Raw genomic sequence first — 15035 nt, forward strand, 5'->3', positions numbered from 1 at the left:
CTAGCATGTCTGGACTCTTAATGGTTTTTGCTGTCATTCTTTTGAAATCTCGGTCAACACCCTCTGCAGGTCGCTGCCAAACTGGTGATTTAAGAGGTGATCACACCTGCAAGAGATGGTAAACTGTAAGCCCAGGAAACATGATGGTAACTTGGTAGTGGAATGTCACTGGTCTGTACGGTTTGGTGAAAAGGACCAGTGGCAAATTACAAGGTTTGACATGTTTAGAAGACGTCCCCTGTCACAAAGCAGTGCTTGACATTTGTAGTCAAAATTAAAGCTGAAATTGATATGGGCACAGCTTCTATACCAGCTCAACTAAATCATCCAAACACTTGGGAATGGTGTGAAATGGGACATCACAGCCCCCTCCAAGGTTGATAGATGTTAATAACTTGTCAATCTTTCCCTACAAGTTGCTTCTAAACCTGACACTAATATAATGTAGATATACCTTAATCTTGTGCTTAAAATTGGCTGTTTTATGCAAGAGATATTAATACAGTTAAAGTATCAAGAGCATATGGTGGTCATGGGGTGGCACGGTTGCCGCACAGCAAGAGGGTCCTGAGTTCAATTCCACCATCAGGCCGGGATCTTTGGCTGTATCCCAATTCAGGGTCTGCAGCCTTAAAGGCCGCATTTTAAGGCCGATTACGTCACAGCGACGCGACGAAGGCTGTCTCAATTCAAAGGCTGTTCAAAATGCGGCCCTCAAATGCGTCCTTCATTTCCCTGAATTTTAAGGATGGGTCTGTCACTACCCGATCCGTACCAGAAGCATCCTTCATGGCCCAACATATCCCAGACTTCACAGCGCGGCGGTGGGTGTGGATAATTTTGCCGCCGAAGAGTAGACTTTTAAAAGTACTGAATATTATGTCACTTATTTATGTGTAAATGTTTAATAACGACGAACATTAAAGCATTACTGTTGGCCACATGCCAGCAAAGTTATGTGACATTAGCGATGTTGCAGCGTTAACTTGGTTTTAAAGCTTTTAAAATATATGCCGTTCAAAGCTGACCTTAATCTTACAGAGAATCTGATGTCTATATGGATAATTAAAGTCAGTCATATCCACAAACACAACAAGCTGAAAGTCAGTGAATGGTGCTCGGTTTGCAGTCACACACGTGTCCACTGTGCCATCTGGGAACTCTTCTTGTTTAGCACTCGTAATAACACAAACACTAAATCCTCCTTCTCTTGTGCTGTTTTGTAGCAGTGTGTACACCTGAGACTGTCACCTGTCTGTCTGTCCTGCACTCTCTCTTTCTCTCTGATTGTGGAATAAAAGTATGAACATGTATTTATAAGTTACACTTGTGTTTGAATCCTGCAGCTTATCACACATTTGATTTCCATGTGTGCAAGTGTCCAGAGTGAGGACAGACTGAGGGACCCACTGCTGCACATCATCTGTGAGGCTTTGCACCCCTGATGATCCACCAGGACAAACTCAGCAGTGTGTGAGGAAGAGGAGGAGGAAGAGCCAGCAGCAGCTGACAGATGGAAAGAATAGACAGACTGTTCCCTGTTTGTGAAGGACTGCTAGGAAAGTTTAAAATAACTAATTGTCTGTCCTGAATCAGTCTTATTAGGTAATGTTCAAATAATTTTATCATCCCAGTGTTTTCAGTGTGGGAGAAAGTACTCAGGGCCTTCAAGTTAAACACTATGAAAGGCAGAAACAAGTTTAATATTCAGAAACCTAAAGTATGTATCAGCAGCAGAATGGAGCTAAAAATAAATGTTTCAGTTCTATGAAGCTTTTAGTATTTTGGATTAGTAGCACTGCTGTGTTTGTTGCATCATATTGCTGTAATTGTTTATATGCTTTATATATTCTGAGGTAAGTTGATCTATAGTGTTACATCATATTCTATAAAAAATGATGTTATGTGTCATTCAAACAATAGTTTCTGCCCAGTTTGACCCATTTAGCAGAAGTCAGCCTGTTCAAGGCTCTGATATCTATTCTGTATGACTTAAATTGCTTTTATGACATGGTCTGATTTTCTCACCTAATAAAGGAATATTTAATATATCAGTCTACTCTTCTATCAGAAAATTAAATTATCACAGAGGTTCCTCCTTGTGGCATACTCTTTTATATATATATGTAAGCATTGAGCCAAATTTAGTAATGCCAACATAATAAAAGAACTATACATTCAGGCAACTACTTGTTTCATATATATCATACATCTATATATACACTGTCAAAGATACTTGCCATTGAGTGAAGATTTAAGGTGATAGGAAATATAAATAACTGCAACTTGAATCTTTACTGAAGCTCAGCATTTGACACAGAGTTCAAGTTCACTGCTGTAATAACTAATCATGATTAATATAATACTAACTTTAATATTGGCCATATTATATTTAGATCACCAAAGTGAGATGGCTTTAGTCTCATGAACAACATTAGCTAATTGTTATCTACTAACTAATCTTAAAATGACTGTTCAGTACAGAAATGAAGCCCAGCAGTCATGTTTTACAGTGCCGTGGTCTCAGTCCCAGATACTTATCAAATCAAACAAAGCTCATACAAAAACAAAATGAACAAAAGATTTTCTCCTTCATTTCTGTCAACCAATGCTGTATGAAACGTTTCCAGTGGTTGGTGTCATGGTTGCTAGGCAACCTGAGCAGCTGCGACGGATCTTTAGACCGTCCCATTTCACAGGCCTCGTAATAACTTCCGGCCTTAGCGGTCTTTAATATTGGCCATATTATATTTAGATCCCAAAGTGAGATGGTTAAGGCTGCAGACCTTAGCTAATTGGAATACAGCCTTTCTGTGTGGAGTTTGCATGTTCTCGCAGTCATGTTTTACGTGCGTTCTTCCCAGGTACTTATCAAATCTCCCACAGTCCAAAAAGACATGCAATTAGTGGGATTAGGTTAACTGATCAATCTAAATTACCCATCATGGTTGTGAATATGAGTAGCGCGAATGCTTGACTGTCCCATTTGTGTGTTGGCCTTAGCGACAGACTGGCGACCTGTCCAGGGTGTACCTTGAATTGGAATACAGCCTTTCTGTGTGACAGCTCGGGATAGGTGCGTTCTCCGGGTACTCCAGCTTCCTCCCACAGTCCAAAGACATGGAAAGGATCAGCTGATCAAGCTAAATGGATGGATGGATGGATGGATGGTTGTCTGTCGGCCCTGCGACAGACTGGCGACCTGTCCAGGGTGTACCCTGCCTCTTGCCCTATGACAGCTGGGATAGGCTCTAGCACCACTCGCAACCCTGAAAAGTATAAGTGGAAGGGAATGGATGGATGTTGGTCATTAGTACAAGGCCAAGCTAGGGGCTGGTTTCCTGATGCAGGCAGGCTTCAAACACCAGCCATGAATGCTCCCCCCCTCCCTTCTTTAAAACCATGGCATTGCATCTGCAGTACAGATCACTTTAATTACACCAACTACTTTGTGTGATTTGACTCAGCCCAGTGAAATTACATTATTACCAAATGTTTTCATTTGTTTAGTAGAAACCTCAAGTCTACTCAAGGTTTTGAGTATTAAAGTTTTTAAAATCAGATTTTCCTTGGCCAATATTGCCATTAACAATTCAGTGTATGCTTAATGCTGTGTAGAAAAATCGGTTGTAATATGTATGATGTAAAAGAGGCTATAGAACTAAAATTTATAAAGTAGAACTTCATTTAAATGTTAACTTGGTTACTTTTACTTGCAAACACTGCTTTAGAAGCACCTGATTCAGTTAATACCACTGCCCAACTATTGAAGCAGAAGTGTTATGCGAGTACTTCAAATTCATACTTGAGTACTTAAAAGTACCATCGGCATACTGTGGATTCCCATGATGCAATGAGCCTCTTCTCTATTAATTTACCACTACCCATCCAAAGCGCTTCTATTGGCTTTCTCAGTAAGAGCACAGTTTGGCTGATGAAAATGTGCACTCCTTAATGTTCATGTATGTTTTAGGAAAGATCAAAGAGGCTTTAAATTGAACATTTTTTAACAACTGTCTTTATTCAGAAGCTATTAAACATGATTTTAAAGTCCTCGTGGCGTCTTGAAGTTCATCCCGATGGATGGCTGAGTGACTTGAAGATTGGAAAGGCCACCAAAGTCCTACAAGAAGAAAGTTTTAGTGATTTAAATGACCAAGTTAAAAGCTTTGACACGACAGTTCAGCTAGCAATGACACCACAGACTAAATAAAAACTAATGATAAACATTAAACTAAAATATCTCAATTTTTCAACAAGTGACTTTGTTGCTCAGATTATTTCTCATTTTTACTCTGACTGGATTACAGGTGGATGCAGCCATTGTGATGCCAGTCAGTGTTTAGTAAAGTCCAATTATGAAGCCTCTAGATGAACATTTCCATCATCATGTTAGCGTTTTCCACAGGATGTAACATGTCCAGGACATTTTCCTGAGTCCATAAACTCAGAAAAATGTTTACAGAAGTCGCAGAAAAAGGAGAAGACATGCCAGTGTTTTCTATTTCTATATTTGTTTTCTCTGCTTATTAATGTATTGGATTCTTAATTTTGCTCACCCTGCTCTAACCACACACCAGAGCTCATCAGCCTAAATGGACGCATGACGTATAAATATGGGTGTGCTTTAACTCTGTTCAAAAACTCAGTCAGTTGTCAGTTAAAAATGTAAAAAATGTAAAAGTCAGTTAAAAAAAAAAAAAACAGGTGATTGCTCCACCCTTTTAATGCACTCATTTAATGTGTGTAGAACTACTTCCTTCCCACGCCCACTAAACACACTGGTACTTAATGGCCATTATTGATAAATTACACCTGGCAATTTCTTTGCAATGTGCCCATTATGTTCTTTATCAAAATATTAAGTGTTACTAAAGGAAATCATATGTCAGGGTTCTGCTGCAAATTCAGGACTTTCAATTATGTGGCAACCAAGTAAATCAGCAAATAGCATCTGACACTCACCAACATCTTGAGCATTTCTTTTGTGTCTGGATCCACCTCAATGATCTCCTGGTCCAGAGCAGAAATCTACAGGATGAGAGACACAAATGAGCCACCTGAACTGTCCTTTCACCTCCATGTTTACTCCAGCAACAGCTGGAGAGAAATGTTCAGTGACTACAAAGATGCTTAAGGAAACCCGTGGACACTTGAGCGGCAGCAGCTCAATGTAGCCCGACACAAGGTGTGCAACCTAAGGCACGGGGAGGACAGAAGACAGTGAACTGACCTCTGGGACGTAGTTGTCCCTCCTCTCTCTCTCCTCCTCCTGCAGCTTGATTGAGATTCCTCTGACTGGACCACGCTGGATACGCTTCATCAGGTGTGTCACATACCTGAGACACAAGTGAGCAAACACACAATTAGAAACCTACAGCAGATTAGTACACATCATTTTTTTCTGACTGTAAGCAGTTCACATTTCTATGTACTCCAAACCTCCAGCAGCAAAATAAAAATGTTTCTCAGTTTATAACAGAACAACTTTTATGATTTAACTTTTGTTCAGCATGTCTGAAGTTTTAGCTAATTCAGACCAAACACATAAAATATTCAAAACAGTAATGGTGGAGTTTAAATGAGTGGCTACTGTGCACCAGCTCTCAGGTTCATAACAGAAGCACATCACACACACAGAATCTAACAATCTGAGAAAAACGATTTCAGCTAAAAACAACCACTTCACATGAATCGTCTTCCAAGCTCATCAACTCGTTTCACCTGCAGAAACATGGTTTCACTCATACCAGCTGAGTCTTTTTTCTTCTTCTTTTTTTTTTAAAAATTAACCAACTAACCAAAAATCCCCCAAAACAACCTCCCCCCGAATCACATCAGGCTGACAGGCAGGGTACACCATGGACAGGTCAGCAGTCTGTCACAGGGCTCATTCCCACTCACATGCACACTTAACTGCATGCCTTTTGAGTGCGAGAGGAAGCGGGAGTACCCGGAGAGAACATGCGAACTGCCTAACAGCAGACTTGAACCAGACCTCGCTGTAAAGCAAATGCACTGTCCCTAACCTGAATCACATTTAAACTTTATTGCCAATCTGGTTCTTCACCGCCTTCATTCAAGAGACACAAAGAAGATATATCTTATAAATCATGTGAGTGTTACCTTTTTCTCAAAAAATGAGAAAACCCAAAAAGCAACCCCTCAAATAATAATAATAATGATAATAATAATTAAAAAAAAAAATAGTAGATGCCACTCATGTAAAACACAACATATCAATCTCATTCAATATCAAAAATCAAACCTGCACAAATGAAGACAAAGCCTGAATTCAAGAATAAAACAGCGTTCATGTTTCATTGACATGACGAGCGGCAGGAAATCAGAGGGAGGAATTCTCAGAGGTTCTGACTTGGAGTGCACCATCTCTGCACCCCAAACATGCAACAGCTGATTGGAAAACGTCATTTTTTTTTTCCACAGCTCCACCACAGATTTGCTGCTTTGCAGTCCTTCAAAATCCTTACTTAACGTCACTGGAAACTGATGACATAAGCATTTGCCTAATGCTGATTGGCTGACAAGGGGCACAGATTCGGGAAGTTTGTTTTCACCATGAAAAACAACTTCAGAGATACGGCATGAAAAGCATAGACAGTGTACATTTTTCACTGTTTTTAAACAATCTACTTCACTTCAGCTCTTTGTTTGTTCCAACTTCACTCTTCTCCATGGCCAATGGGCCACCAGTAGACAAGCAAGAGTGGCCCACAGACCGGTTATACCACATACTTCGTACACTGCCTCCATCTGACAACAAAGCTCACTGCAGGTAGACGGGCCATCACTGGACTGCCAGCAAACTGCAAACACCCTACCCCTGCGGTCAGACTGAGGTCAGATAAAGTTCAACATAAATTAACCACTAGAGTTTTTGTTTTTTTACATCCGTTTTGAGCCACTTTAGCACAAAGGAACCACACCAAGGGGAAAACCAAGCCAGAGTTTGATTTAAAGCTACACTTGGAAAAAATTACTACCATCTACAAGTCAGCTAGCTAAACGCTTGGCCCCACCAGACCTCAAATACATCTATGTGGGCTGCTCTGACATTCTCCTGTGCGGTGTGCTCTGAAAGGGACAGAGGTTCATAAATAATGTTTGATCTCTCAGGATAGTGAAGCTGTGCTGAAGAAATAACAGCATGCTGTATCTGAAATCCTCTGCCTTAAATCTGTGCTTAACAAATCATGATCTCAGGCTAAAGCAGGAGTGCACACAGCTGAAACCCCACTCACCCTGCAATCTTGTTACGCAGAGGTTTGCTAGGGATGATGGCGATCTCCTCGCACACCCTCTTGTTGGTGTGGAAGTCATTGCCCAGTCGTGTGTAGTACTTCTCGATGATCACCCTGGCGGCCTTCTTGACCGTCTTGGTCCTGACTCGACCCTGAAGGAGGAGGAGGGGGCACACAGACTTTTTAGATTTCACCTGTATGAATTGCTGAAGAAGGCATTTCAAATATCTTCACTGATTCCCCCCAATAACACTGTCTGCAGTTTAAAAACTTTGGCATAAGAGAAAAGGTATGACAGCTTTTAGCGGCAAAGTGTGTCACGCTTGACTACATGTTAAAATCACGTAGTGACAGATTATATGACGGAATGTCAAGTGAGTTTAAACGTCTATAAATCACATTTAACGGCTTATTTAACAGATGAAACATATATTTAGACATTAATGGCCAATAAACGTTAAAACATATTTTGAGTACATTGAACACAAGCTCATCACCATCCTCAAGTCACCGAGCAGTTAGACCCCGTGCAAAACATTACCACGGTAAAGACGGCTAAAGACTGAAGTCAAGTTGTCCTTATGAGCAAACTTTCCTCCAACAACTAACAGACACAAACTCGGTATGAGAAGCATACAAACACGAGCGGAGCCAAACTGTTGCCGACTGCCCGTAAAGGTGCACCGCGAACCTGCGGCTTGGTGCCCGGTTACTTCGGGAGCAGTCAGTCTGTGTTTACATGGTTAACGCCACCAAAGTGCGTCGAAAACCCGCTTTTATAAATCTTCGTGTCGCCTGTGTGCAGACTGACGGTAGTAGCCGCTCGGTGACGGGACAGCCAGTGAGGATTGTGAAGGATTGTGGAGGACGACTAGATGAAATGCTTTCCGTGGACCCACCATGTTGACTCGGACCGGTGGAAAAGGGTTAACGCACGCTCACACCGGAAGTTTATAGTTTAGAGGCAGCGCTGCTACAGCGTAGCGAGCAGTGTCGCCGCCCAGCGGTGGGAGGAGAAAACTTCACGTTACTGTGAACTATTTTTGTGTGATGCACATAAATCAAGATTTGGATTTCTATCTCAAAATTTCAATTTAATAAATCAACATTAGAATTAGGATTAGTGTCAGGGTCATGGTTAGTGTTGAGCTGAGCCTTAAAAACTCAAAATGCTGAGAAAATAACTCAAACTGACACAAAAAAATAATAAATTAAATCAACATTTTGAGATTTGAACCTTATTTTGTAATTTTGTCTTACAGATGACAAGTTGTTTTAAGAGCACAAACATTCATTCATATGCATACACTACTTTGCAGCAATACAAAAATTGAGAAATAACCAGTTACATTTTTTTAAATTACAGTCACCTTTTTATGTTTTTAACTAATTAGACTGATACAGTAAATTAAAACCTGGAGTGCACTGCTCAGAGGTTTAACATTTTGCCACAATATGAAATTATTTATTTTCAAATATTTTCTGTGCAAAGCAGCCCCATGGGACTAAGAGTGTCTCAGTCCAAGATGGATTTGGGGAAATTTGATTTTAGAGCGTGAAATATATTTCAATTTTTTAAGTGACAGTTTTCAAGCTGTCTAGAGCAGCAAGATATAAATCTTAGAATTTTTTATTTATTATAAATATATTTATATATATAAAAATAAAAAAAATTTAAAAAAAAAGAAATATGACCTGTCTTTGTTAAAACCATTTCACAACTTACATGATGCTGTAGCTGCTGAATTAGCATTTAAAACTACATGCAATGCCTTATTGTGACAGATGCAAAACAAAGCTTTTGTACCTCCAGCACCAGTTTGTTTTGAAATGGTCTGTTTACATTGGCCGGCCATAATGGCATTAAAAATCTTTAAAGAGCAAAATTTGAGTTTGTTATAAAATTCCAATTCTAACTCAAAACCTGCAGACTGACCTTTCCACATCTTAATTCAAGTGAGCTTATTTGTGTATTTTCTTTCCTCAGCTATTTGATGGTAAAAGCTTTATTTTTAATGAGCCACATTCTTGTTTTGGCTGCTGTGACACAAATGTCCATTTTTATCAAACCATCCAACTTATTTGCAAGCCTAATATTAGACATTTGCCAGTCTATAGGTATCAGCATTAACATCAACCAATACAATTAAGAAAAAGATGGGAGAAACACCCTTCAACCTTGTAAGAGCTGGTGTTGCACTGTTTGTCCACCAGAGGGCAGTATAAAACTTCCACGTAAGGAAAAAAATATTGGCTGATATATTGGAATATCAAAATTTTAAAATCTCTAAAATATTGGTATTGGTCTCCTCTATCAGTCAAACTCTAAAACAAACTATAACTTGTCTTTAAACAGCTGAACTGATAGAAAGCGTCAGAGATCCTTATGCAGACACTGAGCTGAAAACAGTTGAAATGGACTACTGCTGCAGAACTGCTAATTCAAATGTGTACAGACATGTCGTCGTCGTCTTTGGTATTTAAAAACCTCACGTGCCACAGGAAATGAGGTACCAGCCCCCAGTGTCCTCCCAGCTGTGGTTATTAAGTGAGTAAATCTGCTGGGTTCATAAGTTACACACATTAAAAACTTGATCAAAGTCAAAACATTTCCTGAAGCAGACAGTACAAAAATCACGTCACAAGAGACATGCCCACAAGGTGGAGAGATCTTTTATTTTACATAAAAAAGGGTGCAAATTGGAGTTTTCCCTTTAGGTGTGGAGGGAATAAAAAGTGATTTTTATAAGGTTCATGTGTGACACATTGTATTATATGAATCCAAGGAGAAAAACAAAAAAACAAAACAAAATAAAACATAGGCATCTCAGATAAAAAGGACCTTTACCTTTCTGCAAATCAAAAATATGAAACCATAAAAAGAAATGTGGGTCCTTCATTCTTGAAGCCCTTGACTAACTCATTCAAATACATTTTTGAAGTGACATTCATATTTCAGCACAATAATATCTATTTACAGTTTTAAGATTCCTCCTAATCATAGGCTCTAGAAAAAAAAAAAAAAAAAAAACAACAACAACAAAAAAAAAACTGCCGAGGGAGGAGGATAAACTCTGGAGCTGTACAATTTGATTTTCCACAGTCAGGGAAAAAAAAAAAAAAAAGGAAAAAATGATCAGAGAATGCGATTTTATATGGATTCCCAACAGAAAACAGACTACAATTGTGAACTCTGTACAATTTACAGTTCAAATAATCATCACAATATTGTAGCAAATGTCACCCAAGGCCTCTCCCTCAAATAAAAAAAAAAAATACAGTAAATCCAACACACAGTAAGTCTACAGTACAGCAACGAGGAAAAAGTGCCAGAGAACCCAAAGAGACCGAAGCCGTTCATTCACACTTCACACCGTCCTCTGCTTTGACTAAGTTACACACATCCAAAGTCTGACTGAAGTGAACTGTGTAAGAAATAATGGCCGCTGAAAAGGAACGAAGACATGAAAATGTTTGATGTATTTTACATGAGGCCTGGAAGCCAAAACTGACTCACTGACCCAACAGTATACGAGCCCTACAGGTGAGGAAATTTGCTGGAGACAGAGAGAGAGAGAGAGATCGTCTCCAGGTAAGCCATGCAGATACAAATCACACAGAGCACTCCTATACCACTCTGCATGAGGCCAACAGCAAGAAAAGCGGATACATCAGAGTAACATATCGAGCATTTCAGCCGGGAGCTGAAGAGCTGGACAACCCGCAAGCTTTAACGGAAGAAGAAAATGTCGCAAAGATGATCAGTCACAACATCCGACTCGGGAATAATAAACCTGGTGTCCGGTTTCTCTCCAGTGACATCGTGAATGAAAGAAACTAATGGGAATGACTCGTGAAACACTTTCACTGCAACGCTTTGCTGCGCTGAGCCACGTTTGCTGGAGGATTCTTCCCAAAAATGACAGCGGACCCCTTCAAGGACACAAGGTGGAATGCAATGATCCAAAGACAGAAAAAACTAAAATAATAAAACATTCAACTTCATATTTTCCTGGCACAGGTAAAAGGCATGGGCTAGTAGTAGTCTCAGGAAATGGCACTCAGGGAAATCCATGGGGGGGAAAGACTGAAGGCTACAGTCTGGATATCCATATCAGAATACTTTGAGTTTTTTCCTCAGGCAGCTGGAATGAAATGGCCGAGCCGCTGCTGATGAAAGCAGGGGCAATCGCAGGCAGCTGACATCACGTGTTTGTCTGGGAAAAAAATAAACTTTAAGAGGCATTAAGACATATCAGAGACATGAATACCTGTCATTCGGATAGCCTGGTTTTCCCACCGTTCCCCTCAAATCCTATGTGTGGAATTACTATGGTAACGCCCGAGAAAAGAAAAGGGGTAAAAAAAGAAAAGAAGAAAAGGTCCCGTAGATTTTCAAATTCAAGTACTTTCAATAACACAATAACTTAGACCCCAGAGTAACCAACGTGTCAGGGGTTAAAAAAAATAAAATAAACTGGAAGCTATACAGTGTAAATACATATAACAAGCAGGTTTACATACTGATTCATTGAGAAAAATCTGCAACATCTACAACATCATATTTCTAAAGATGATGGAGACAAACCTGAAACTCCACTCATCTTGGTCTTGGATGAATGAGTGTGTGTGTGTGTGTGGACAGAGGGAAATGGAGTGAATGGAAGCTGTCATGGCACACACACACAAACAAAAAAGTGGGTGGGGCAAAAAACAGAAGAGAGAGAGAGTGTGTGTGTGTGTGTGTGTGTGTGTGTGTGTGTGTGTGTGTGTGTGTGTGTGTGTGTGTGTGTGTGTGTGTGTGTGTGTGTGTGTGTGTATTCCCTGCACCCTATAGGGAAGGCCTAGCACACGAGGCAGCTACAATTAAAGTAATAAGCACATTTAAAGTACAGTATTAAGAAGGCAAGGTCTCGTCAGGGAAAGCCGGGGTCAACAAATGTAGTGCAGTCATGGTCTCAAGCTTGTTTTTTGTTTGTTTGTTTGTTTAACCTCTCTTTCCCCATAAAAACATGGCTATTTGGAATGAAAAAAAAAGAAAAAAAATTGCATTCAACAAATTCACATTAGCATAAGATGTAAAATTTAAAAGAAAAAGAACACACATATGGTAATTCATTCTGTTAGGAGGATAGGCAAGGTGACGTACTGAGGATTTTGTTTCAAGGCAGTCCTCTGTGACACTAAATAAAGATTGAGAATGGTACAGACAGGTTCACTTCTCCGCCCTCTCTTTTTTCTCCTCTCCCCGTGCTGACAAGGAGAAGGGGGTTCAGCAGTCGTCCAAATGTCACACACCACTTTGCAGCACGTGGGGTCTTCACACTGGTACGCACAAGGGTAACTGGGGGGCGGGGGACATCTGGGGGACATCTGTAACACCGTTACACATCATTACACCAAAACGTTCCATTTGGCATCACTTTCTTGGGAATACATCTTCAGTGTGTCAACAAAGGGGAAGTCATTAACTGCTCTCACACTAGCTGGGAACAGTCTGCAACTCTTTATTACACAGGATACCCAAAAGGGGAGGGGACGGGAAAAAGAAAAGAAAAAAAAAGACACTGAAATCTCACATCAACTATGCCGCCAACGTGTCATCCAACTGGTGATGTGACTGCGGTCGGTTGGTCGGTCAGTAGGTTGGTCGGGGGGTTAAGGCATTGGACAGAAGCGTTTCAGAGGCTGTGATTCCCCAAAAGCGCCTCACATCACTTTTTCCTCATGTTATTCCAAAGCATCCCCCAATGTCTACAAGATCAACATTTCAGACCCTCCCACCTAGTTGGTCACCTTTTTTTTCCTTTTTTTTTTTTTTTAAACATTGGTCTCAACTCCCCAACTGCAATTTCTTTCCCGTGCACGTGACAGATTATATAAATGCTTTAAAGTCATTTATTTTACTGTCCATACATTCAGTGCGTATGTGTAAGAATTAGTAGGAAAAACTGGTGGAAACCGAGATAAATAGCATAAATAGCATTTGTTTTCTCACTCCCCTGCATCTACAAGTGTCATGTTGCTGCTCAGCGAAGGCTAGGAGCAAAAACTGCAGGAGAGTCCAAAGAGACTGTAGTGTGTTTTGACAGCAGCGAGGTTAAGGGGAGCGCTTTAACCAAGCAGCATGAGCAGAAATCATCCTCAGAGAACACTGTACACGAGGTGTCTCTGTTTTCTGATGTCTCAGGCCCCGGTCCCAGTCCCAGGGTTGACCTCTTTGGAGGACGGGGGGAAAAGAAAACAACAACAACAATAACAAAAAAAACGTGCAGAGGCCAAATGGCAGACTGATGCTCTTTGTGCCTGTATGTGACGATAGGCGGTTACACTCTTGGCTCTTCTTGTGTTACATTCAGTTCCTACATCAGGAATCATCATAAAGGGCTTTGTGTCATAATGAGTTTGCAAACTGAGGGCGGGATGCATTTAGGAGATTAGAAGGGAACTGAAGTTAATGATTTTATGAGTCAAGCAGGACTCGTAATGAACCAAGTTTCCACAGGAGGTGCCATCTCTTCCTCTTCAGGAGAAAAAAGAGAAAAAAAAAATACTGATGTTGGGAGTCTTGGCGGAGGAAGGAAAAAAAAAAAAAAAGAAAAAGATTATCCTCTGCAAAATTCCATCAGAAAGGTTTTTCCCATTTGGCCGACTGACCTGCAACACAACCCGGCACAGCTTGACAGAGGGGTGGAGGGCGAAGAAGAAGGACGAAAAAAAAAAAATCCCACGAGAAGACACAAGCATCTTGTACATCTCAGCAAACCGTTTTTAAACTTGTCCAAAAAACGGAGAACAATTCAATCAAGATCTCTCAGATGACTCCCTCTTCTATTCTGAACGGGACCTTACTGATTTCTAATAAAATCACAATCGACTGAGCCGAACAGTTGGAACGTTTCAGGCTGGTGCTGTGTGATCATTTGTGCCGTGGCGTGTTCTTCTTCCGTTTCCGCTTGAAGAAACAGCAACACCTGCAGAAAGACGTGGACGTTAAATGAGCGCGTGGATGAGAGAAGCGTCAGATGGAGCACGAGAAAGAACAAACACGGCAGTGTGTTAAATATCACAGGAGCCTCATCGGAGTCTTATTTCTTTGTCTTTTAAAGCAGAACAGTACGAACTCAGTAACACCTTAACATGGACACGATGGATGTACTCCCATCCACCAAGCGTTTGCGTATTCACCTCCCACCATTTTAACAGACAAATGGCAGAGGAACAAAAACTACAAACTGACTCTGAAGGTAATACTTCTCCTAGGCAAAATCTTTAAAAATAAATAAAAAAAACAAGCAGTGAACACAAAAGTCACAGGACACGGTGAGCCTCAACGGTTAATAAGAACATACAAAGACAAGAAAAAAGCAGATTAAGACATAGGACAGTGACTGGGTACCCTCAGATTCATTTAATATCTAACAAATAGTGGTGTTCCATGCAAAAAGGCTGTAACCTAAAGTCAAATGTTTAGTTATAGAGGAGCCATAATTAAAAAGACTTTTCTCAAGCACTGAGTTTTTCTTTCTGGCCTGATATTATGTATTAATGTTTGTCAGGCAGCAAGGTTTAATAAATGCAGAAAACGGGCAGAAACTTGGCAGTAAACACAGCTGACAGTGTTTGTGGGCACTATATAATATGCACCAGTGAGAGTCTGGTTACATTTTGTAAATAACTCCACTGGGCCCAGCCTAGGCTGGTCCACTCCCTGTCCCATGAGTCTGATGTGGACGAGCAGAGAGGGACTCACCACAGGTTGAGCATTTTCAC

General features: G+C 40.5%; 2 protein-coding genes across 6 annotated transcripts in view; both read right to left on the bottom strand.

Moving 5' to 3' along the window:
• Positions 1-3995: 3995 nt before the first annotated feature.
• LOC116324019 (40S ribosomal protein S17-like) lies at positions 3996-8228 on the bottom strand. Its single transcript, XM_031744554.2, has 5 exons — positions 8162-8228; positions 7263-7414; positions 5234-5339; positions 4966-5031; positions 3996-4123 (listed from the first exon to the last, which is right to left on the bottom strand). Exons 1-5 carry the CDS (start codon positions 8162-8164, stop codon positions 4046-4048), a joined length of 405 nt encoding a protein of 134 aa, XP_031600414.1. The 5' UTR covers positions 8165-8228; the 3' UTR covers positions 3996-4045.
• A 1689-nt stretch (positions 8229-9917) lies between these two features.
• csnk1g1 (casein kinase 1, gamma 1) overlaps positions 9918-15035 on the bottom strand; it is a 33688-nt gene continuing 28570 nt past the window's right edge. For all 5 annotated transcript variants that reach the window (XM_039607909.1, XM_039607903.1, XM_031744507.2 and 2 more), the window contains one exon: positions 9918-14236. In XM_039607909.1, coding sequence (XP_039463843.1) covers positions 14182-14236 — 55 coding nt within the window. In that variant the 3' untranslated portion in view covers positions 9918-14181. The remainder of the gene's footprint in view (positions 14237-15035) is intronic.

This window comes from Oreochromis aureus, linkage group 1 (genome assembly GCF_013358895.1).
Source record: "Oreochromis aureus strain Israel breed Guangdong linkage group 1, ZZ_aureus, whole genome shotgun sequence".
Lineage (NCBI taxonomy): Eukaryota > Metazoa > Chordata > Actinopteri > Cichliformes > Cichlidae > Oreochromis > Oreochromis aureus.

Coding starts and splice junctions, on each gene's coding strand:
- LOC116324019 (XM_031744554.2), bottom strand. Junction 5,340..7,262: donor CTGCGTAACAAGATTGCAGG/GTGAGTGGGGTT, acceptor CTTGTGTCTCAG/GTATGTGACACACCTGATGA. Junction 5,032..5,233: donor GGGACAACTACGTCCCAGAG/GTCAGTTCACTG, acceptor CTCATCCTGTAG/ATTTCTGCTCTGGACCAGGA.